At 32.5% G+C, this 9,299-nt stretch overlaps 1 protein-coding gene across 1 annotated transcript; it reads right to left on the reverse strand.

Moving 5' to 3' along the window:
- Positions 1 to 74: 74 nt before the first annotated feature.
- Positions 75 to 6,430, reverse strand: LOC100778103 (cathepsin B-like protease 2). The gene is made up of 11 exons (XM_003521584.5): positions 6,274 to 6,430; positions 6,139 to 6,198; positions 5,680 to 5,760; positions 5,432 to 5,588; positions 5,299 to 5,303; positions 5,130 to 5,204; positions 4,813 to 4,938; positions 4,420 to 4,638; positions 562 to 675; positions 435 to 470; positions 75 to 348 (listed from the first exon to the last, which is right to left on the reverse strand). The coding sequence occupies exons 1-11, from the start codon at positions 6,337 to 6,339 to the stop codon at positions 214 to 216; spliced, it is 1,074 nt and encodes a 357-aa protein (XP_003521632.1). The 5' UTR covers positions 6,340 to 6,430; the 3' UTR covers positions 75 to 213.
- Positions 6,431 to 9,299: the final 2,869 nt, after the last annotated feature.

A 9,299-nucleotide genomic window follows, 5' to 3' on the forward strand; every position in this document is an offset into this window, starting at 1 on the left:
GACTAACTCCAACTACTGAATAGTAACTATAGCAATTAATCCATTATTTCGTATAACAGATAAACAACAAAAGCTTAACATCTTTGAACATCGTAATCATAATTTAGATTGTTCCCCTTAAAGCAGAGGTTCGGACTACAGGCAACATCTAGTGCTGATTTTTCAATTACAATACCCATACAGAATATAATTGGAAAGGTAATATATTTACATTCAGAATGAAACAGCAGCGTCAGCATCCATATCAGTCACCTCTCTGACGAGGTTTTTGGTGGAAGGCAAACCAGCTGTTACATCCTCTTCAATCCCACATTCGTTTGTCCCTCTTCGGATCTTGAAGTAACCATCCTGTGATTGAGATTAAATTAATCAATTAGCTACGGCATGTCTTAAGTAACAGGCATTCAAGTTGAAGAATAATTCAAGAAACATACATCTCCCCATTCTCTGTTCCACTGATTTGCGAGAAGCTGAAACAATGAAAATTACCCAATAAAATTTTGAATTTCAGATAGTATGTCCCAGGGGACTGAAATGTCAATCAGGAATATGCCAACATACCCAATAGTCCTCCCCATCATCAGTTGTTCCCCACCCAATTAGCTTTACTGCATGACCACCTAGTTCATAACCAGTGATGTGTTTGTAAACTCCTGATTTGTAGTAAGCAAAATCCTGTGAAGAGGTCAAATTAGTAAAAGGTAATTTTGTCTTAAAACATAGTACACACTATTCCACACACAAGAAAACAAAGGTTCCATAAAAACGTGATCTTTTATATTTGAGGTCAAGATATTACATGCAAAATGATGCAGGAAATAGTTCCAGATGCTTTTGTTAATTGAAAAGTCACTAGCAAAGAGGGACCCTTATAAACGCTTAAACAGGAAGGAAGCAAAGAGGGACCCTTCTTAATGCTTTTGTTGATTCCAATCACATACAATAAGCATGTCCTGCCAGTATGATGGGGACAAGAAAATGATCTACGAAGTTGTAATTACACAACTTTTTTACAGCATGTAAGAGACCAAGCAACCAAAATAAATAAATAACTGATTCTAATAGGTTCATGCCTTTTATAAAGTGAATCCAATGACACAAAAAGTCTGCTAAAGTAGCTTAATTGCTAGGTGGTGACCCATGTAACACATAATAGGGCCAGCTTGTATTGTAAGGTCTGCTTTATTTTTTTATGTATTAAAATTGTCTCCAACAGTTCTGATTGAAAACACTAGTTTCTAATTAAAATTATTGTTTTCTATCCTAAGGTCAATCCACTGCCTCTTAAAACTCTTTCAAGCATAAAAGATGACAGTTGTCCCCATTTTGTTCTGATAGAATGAGCACCCATGGGAAACCCAGATTTAGTAGACTGAATGCTAAGAAGAAAAAATCCTAATTTTAAAACCATTCCAACCCTTGCACAGTTGCACTAATGATCCCTAAATGAGAATCATATATATCCTTCAAAAGCCAATTACTACTTTTGGGGTATTAAAAATGTCTGTCTGATAAATCTCCTTTTCTATCTGAACTTAGTATATTTGGTCCTAAACCTTTTCCATCTGATCCATATAAGTTAACCATCTGCATTTTATTCTATTTTTTCTCATTAGACATCTGATAATTTTTCTTTACTTGTAAGTTGTAAACATTAACCCTAAAACAGCACCAAAGTCATTAAACCCTCCGTGAAGGCCAGTAGCTTCCGACATGTACACGAGTTAAAAGCAGCCAAAAGAAACATTAAGTAGTGTACATAATAAACCACAGAAGACAAGGCAACGACACACCAAGGACTAGCTATTTTGTACTCCTTCAAACAGGTGCTGATGGAAGCAAAGGGATTCATCAAAAGCAACAAACCCCACCAGCACCAGCATTAGCCTTATATCAAAGAAAACTAGGGCCCATGGTACATGCATTTGCAAGTAGCAAACTGAAATGATAGGTAAATTGAAAGAAATGATAAATACTTTAGAAGAACTATTACAAGACAAGTACCCAACCTAATTAAAAGACAGAAGAAAAAAATTGAGCATAACACGGGAATATGCAAAGATCTATGGCATATGATCAAATAGCATAAAAGTAACAATGTTAAGACAACCAGAGACTTGAAGTTAAGTATCAAAAACCCAAGAAGCAAGAGTAACTAGAATTATTCATTCAAGTGGAAACTGAGCAATCGTCTCTGACATTTATCAAAGAAATTAGGCAAAGATGGAAGAACACGTGCTTACAGCATCACTTAGGCCCTGTTCGTTTGCAGAGAAAGAGGGTGGAAAACGAGATAAACGAACAGTGAAATGATGTGGGAGCCACACTTTTACACTCTAATTTAATTCAAAACTTTCATCTCAATTCACTTTCTTTTCATTTCTTTTCACTCTACTGAACGGACCCTTAATATCAACTCATAATCACAGTTTTTGCTTTCCTAATTCTTCTTAGCTTTCTAGCCTACAAGTATAGAGTGAATCTAGATTTCTCTTTCGATTGAGTTTCAAATTTCATTTAGATTACTTTGTAGTAGTCTAGTCAATCAGAGAATCCCAATGCAAGTATATAATGAAGTTGGAGAATTCAAAAATAAATGTCCGGCCTGTCTAGTACATGTCTTGATGCTCAAGAAAGGCAACCAAAAACCTTGCAAAAGAAAAGATTTGCTGCTGGTGACTTTGGGGGGGAGTTATTGTAATGGATCTTGGGCTAACTAAAAGAAAGCATTTATGCCAATATGACAATTAGGGGAAAACTTAATTAGAAGAGTTCTTAATAAAAATTGAAACCCCCAATGTTGTAAAAGAATTCTTTTTCTAAAAATTACTATAATTTTCTCAACCCAACAGCTTTATCACCAACTAATTATCACCCCAGTTCATTTATCTCATCCCTGACCATTCTCACTTCACATATATTGTTTAAAGTTTTTCCCCAAAAACAATCCTCAATCGTATCATATTCCATTTGCACACTCATTAGATGCCAATACCAAATTGCACCAGAAAAACAAAGTTTCCAATACCAAAAGGTCAGTGGGGCCGATTAACTATATTTAATTGTTTGGCATACATTAATTAAAAAGTATTTAGCATAAATATATCATAAGAGCTGTTTTGTTTTGTACAATATCATTTGAGGCTGAGCAAAATTTCTGTATTTAACCAGGACAATATAGAATAATCCAAAATCTTATTTAAGCCATTTTGAACATCTAGATTTTTTATTTTTTATCCGTTTGTGAGAAATTTGTAGCTTTAAAAACAGTTTCCTTATATAATTATTTATTTAAACATCAACCAATTAGCAAATAGCAATATATTGTTTTGTTGACTGTTTTTCTGGGTTAACATAGTGGTTAAATGTAATAGATTCTCTTCACTCACTACTTTGTCTCATTTAGTTTTGATTTTATTATTGATTCAACTTTTCATTTAGTTAAAAATTCAAATACTGAATTTGTTTAGCATTAATCTCCTCTCTTAATTCAAGCTAGTAGAAATTCCTACCTTTGCCAGATTTAGCTGTTGGGATTTAAAAGATTTCAGGCCAGTGAATTATGTAAATCCAAAGCATGGACTCTATCATTGTTGTGACTGTAACTACTCACATTACTACCCTGAAATGAATTTTCATGTTCATAATTCATAATTCATTGTATTACAACTTCAATAACTGCACACACTAATTCTTGCAAAAACTATCCCAACATCGCAATCACATACAATAAGGCAAGTCCTGTCAATATGACAAAGATAATGAACTTCAACTTTAACCATAATTCTATGAGAATAAGACAGATTTTGGAAGAAATAGCCTAGAGTTGAAGGACAGTTACACTAACTTCAACGTCACCCCGATACAACTTTACCTAACTACTCTTTATTTTTCAATTCTTACTATTACTAATACTACTTATATGGAATTTCCATCCTCCTTCATGTCAAACTTTGAAAGACTAATACAGTAATACTTCATAATTAGTTTTGGAATCCAATATAATCTGCCAAAAGAATGTATACTATAGTATGCAGCATAGATATTTATTCTAAAGGCATTTATAGTCAGTTAGTCACAAACAGAATGAAATGCCTCAAATGGTCAACGTCACTCCATGATTTGAGCCTCCCAAATTGAATATTCACTTCAACTTCCCCACTAATTCTTCTCCTATACCATGAAAACCAGGTAAAGATTTCCCATTCCTCTAAACACATATCCATAAGTTTCTATTTTATAATATGTTTTGCATGTCAGATCACATGACACCCAATCTCACCAACCCTATCAAATTGTCTCACAAATATTAATGTATAATTATAAATTTTAAATAGGATGGTTTTGGGTTTTCAGAAATTGACCATGGAAGTTGCATAAAAATTTATCGCAATAGAGTGGGTAAGAGTTTTCATTTACCTCATAAACGGTAAATGCAACTTCAACTGGCCCATTCTTGTAAACTTCCGCCATGATATCATGGGGATCAGAGTTGACTCTGTATGCACTAACACTATAGTGCTTTGACTTCTTCCAAACTTGGTTTCCACTTACACACTTTTTAACACACTTGGGAGTCCGATAAGCTGGCTCACAACCAGGATGAGAACAGCCAATTTGATCAAAATATGGGTCACACTGCCACATAATAAAAATGCTGAGTGTAAGAGAGTTGGGTAAGTTGTGAAATATAAGTCTTCAGCAAAAATTAGCATCAAGTGAAGGGGAGATCTAGGTGAAAAGAAGCCTAAGATTTCTGTCTCTGACAAATAACCATTTTATGATTACCAAGGCAAAATGGAAATGTATTACCTCTTCAGTGACAACACCATGGTGGGCTAAGTATCGCCATGCATATAAGGGATATCCTCCATCACAGCCAGATCCACACAGAAAGCCACAGCATGCAAGAAGGTCATTAACAGAGAGAGAGATATTCTGCAATTAAACAGATAAGATATAAAATTCTTCCTTCAAGTAATCCAGTCTCTCAAGTCTCAAGTAGGTGTGTGTCCAGAGAGAAAGGGAGAGAAAAAGACTAAAAAATTATCATCATCGTGAATATTCAAAATCACACACAATACAGCAAGATGTAGTTCAAAATTGATTCAATAAGAAATTTCACTTACAACATCAAAATGAATGCAAAAGCGATCTGACAATGATTCAACAGCACCAAATGCCCAACAAGAACCACAGTGACCCTGAATCATCAGCACAAGGATGAAGGATCAGCTAGAAACTCTTTTAACATTGAATGTATTTAAAGATGTCAGTGTGAGAAAATATGAGGATCACCTGATCTTTAATGAGGAAATTGGTTTGGCAATCCATGTCATCGTCAACAATAAAAACAAGAGTCAGTGCCTCCTTCCAAACGCAATTATTAATTAGAACATAAATAAATAAAGGAGAAAGAGCAAGTGGTGACCTAGAATTCTTCCAATAGTGCTACACTGCGACCAAGCTGTCCTCGCATCAAAATTCTTTGGCAATTTCAACGTCTTTGGGTGAGATATAGCAGGTGTACTTCTAAGTTCCTTCTTAGGCATTGGTTTGACTCCAAGAAGGCGCTTAAATTGTTCAACCTGTGATCAAAGCAACATTGTGTAACTAGATGTGCAAGTGAAACTGTGAAATCCACACTTTAAAGGCGTATAAGAAAAAATGAAGTCTAACTGTATAATTGGAGAAACGAGGATTTATAGCAGCCTCCCATCCTGCCTCGGGATTTTCATTAATCTCTTTAGCAGTAGACTCCTGCATCATAATATCATAATGTTAAAAAGGTCCATCAATCACATGAGATGGATCATATGTTCAAATATTCATCTACCAAACCATCGAACACATGAATCAACTAACTAACACGGGTTGTTCTAGTTTAAGTCCTAGGCATGCAATTACGTTAAACACTCGAGTTCGAGCAGGATTGCCTCTCGCACAGGATACATGTGGTCTTTGAAACAAAATTACTCACCCCAACCCCCAACCAAAAAAAAAATGAAAAAAAAATGTAAGCATAGCCACTAGCACTACAAAGAATAAGATCATTTATGATTTTGCCCCAATTTCATGTGAATAAATAAAATTGACCCTAGTGAGTGACGTAAACACATGGGAAACGAAATGAATCACCTGAAGAATATGAGAGTTAAGCTTGAGACTAGTCAACGGTTGTGCTTCCGCCCCAGCAATCTGTCAAGAAGAAAGTGAGTTCAGTACTAATCACGATTACTATTGATTAAAGATACGAAAGAAGAATACTCCTACCTGGAGATAAGAAGCGGAGAGAAGTAAGAAGAAGGTTGCTAGGGGAAGCAGATGAGTTGAAGCCATATTTCGTGGAATGAAAATGAATTGAGAGGTGGGACTCTGGGAGCAGATTTTTATAGAGCAATGTTCTTTGCACACGCAACTGGGGTGGGTGTGGGACAGAGAAAGAGAATCTCTTACCCGCTTTATATTTATTTTTTATGTATAAAATAATAGAGTGATGCGTGTGTCTTGTGGCAATGAACTTTGTGCCCAACGTTTCCAAGACTAGATTTTTCCATTTTTTAATTGAAAATAATGAGGATGTCACAGGTAAAATACATACAAGTGGGATGATTTAATGAATGCGTCGTCATATAAAAAAAATATAATACAACATAACTATATAACTACATAAGAGAAAAAGATGATTTTGGCATGTACCTATATAACTATATAATACAACATAACTATATAACAAAAATGATTAAGATAATTTTGGCATGTACCTAAGTGCAAAGAATGTCACAGGAGACATATGTTAGATTAGTAGAAGATTGTATGATTTTTAGTCTAGGGGAAAGAAAATAAATAAAAAAAGACAAAAAGCACTTTGTATAAAATCATAGAGAATCTTAGATTATATTGTTTGTGAAACTTTAACTTTTAACCGTATTGAATGAGATGTGTGATATATGTAATCAATCTTACGATGAGATAAGTTTATGTTATTACAGTAGTTTTCTAAATTATAATTTTATATCATTCATTAAATTTATTTCTCTTATTAATTTCATTTTTTTATATTAATAAAGAAGATAAATTTATTGAATGGTACGGAATCACAAGAGATTATATTAAAATTGAATGAATTGTTTTGATTATTTTTTAATGATTGAACAAAAAATTGTATATTTTAAAACAATTATATCGAGAGATTCTTTATTTTTTACCAAATATGGATGGAAAATGATTGTTGATTCAAAATTTCTTGTTAATAAAATTAACAATTAACATTTATTAATCAAAATAAATAAATAAGATAGTAGGTGAAAATATTTTATATTCATGGGAATCAATAATTCTTCAAAATATTTTCCCAAGACTCATACTAAAATTGAGAAAGTGATATTTTTATTTTCACTTCCTTGGGAGTCCTTTTTGAACATTAACATATTTCTCTCTTTCAGATTGTGATTTACCATGTAAATTTGTCATTATCTCCCATATGGAGCAACTAACCAAATTCTTAATTCAAGTAGCGATATGGATGATAAAATAAGTTGGATTTAACAAATCAACTCGCATGATCTATCCAGAAAAGGCAAAGGAAGTCGAGTAATCTCAAAACCCATAAATATAGTAGGTTAAAGGTGGAGTAGGTTGACCCTACTAAGTGGGGTGAAAATAGGTCGAACAATTCAAAAGTAACTTATGACCTAACTTACATTAGAGAAGTGTCTTTTAAAAAAATGAAACCAATCCAAACTTTTATTAATGCATATTTAGTTAAGACGATTGTTATTTATAGCTCCTAAATTTATTAATATATCTCCCATTAACATATATTTTCTTGAAAACTACTTTTCGAAATGGATTCAAATTTCAACGAACTTTGGAAGGTACTTTCTAGAAGTGTTAACAAAATTAGCATTCTCAAAAAATACTTTTACAGAAGTGTTGAAAATTTAACATATTCATAAAAGTACTTTCCGAAGTCATTTTTTAGGGGGAAAATGGAACACCAATTTGCCTTCAAGGGAAAAATGTTTACACTATTTTGGATAGTTCATGACGATAACATCTTGGTTGTAGAGAACTTAGGCATTGACCAAGCTTCTTGTCATTGTAAATGATTTCAATGATTACTTTCACTTGGAAAACTTATCATCATTGTGATAAGAGTGTTGATGCGCCATGAGATTCATATAAATGACTTTTTAAATTTCATAATTTCATTTTTTTCTAAGTTTTCCCTAAATATATTGTGGCTTTTTTAAACATTAACTTTCAAAAAAGTAGTAGTTATTGAAAGTGTTAGATCTTTAACTTATGAAAACATTGTTAGAAAGTCTTATTTATATTTATATATATATATATATATATATATATATATATATATATATATATATAAAAGAATTATCTATAACTATTAATAAAGACAATTATTTCATTTGATGCATACATTTTTATTTCTAAATTACCCTTTTAATATATATAACTATTTTATTTTTTTTCATAAACCTTCAAAATGTATTTGTTGTCACTTTTTCTACAAAAATTGTTATCACTACTTTCTTCAACTGATTTATTTAATAAAGATAGAGACACACCTTTTTTTCAACTAGTATTAATAATCTATGCTAATAATAAAGGAAATACCCTCATTTGATGTACATATTTCACTAAATCATTCTATCTTTTATCAGGTTTTTAATTTTTATTATTTCTCTCTTAATAACTACCCACTACTCTTATGTTATTATTATTTTTTTTACTTCTAATTCCTTATCTTTAATTTTTAGTTAAAATAGGTAAAGAGGCACAAAGTGCACATCTCCACTAGTCATTACTAAAGACAATGACCTCAATTGATATACACATTTCTTATTCCTAAATTAACCTTTAATATATATAATTATTTATATTTCTTTCATAAACATTCAAAATATAACTATATCATTTCCCCTAAAAAAATATGCTATCACTATTTTTTTAATTGTTTTTTTTATTAAATAAAGATAGAGACAAAAAGTGTCTCTCTCTTTCAACTAGTATTAATAAAATTGGGATGCCTAAATAATAACAATTCATAATTAAGGCAATAACTTAATGAACCCTATTTTTTTTTCTTGATGCACCTCCAAAATTTGTAATATTCCCTTTTTACCCTTGCTTTCCCAAACAAATTCCCCCAAACCTCCATGACTACCACACCCAACCTCCACCAACTGCTAAACAGCAACGCTGCACCCAAACACCTCCACTGCAACCACCCCACGCCACATCCACATCACACCAAACCCACCATCATGCCTGCTAAG

The sequence above is a fragment of the Glycine max genome, chromosome 3 (assembly GCF_000004515.6).
Source record: "Glycine max cultivar Williams 82 chromosome 3, Glycine_max_v4.0, whole genome shotgun sequence".
Classification (NCBI taxonomy): Eukaryota; Viridiplantae; Streptophyta; class Magnoliopsida; order Fabales; family Fabaceae; genus Glycine; species Glycine max.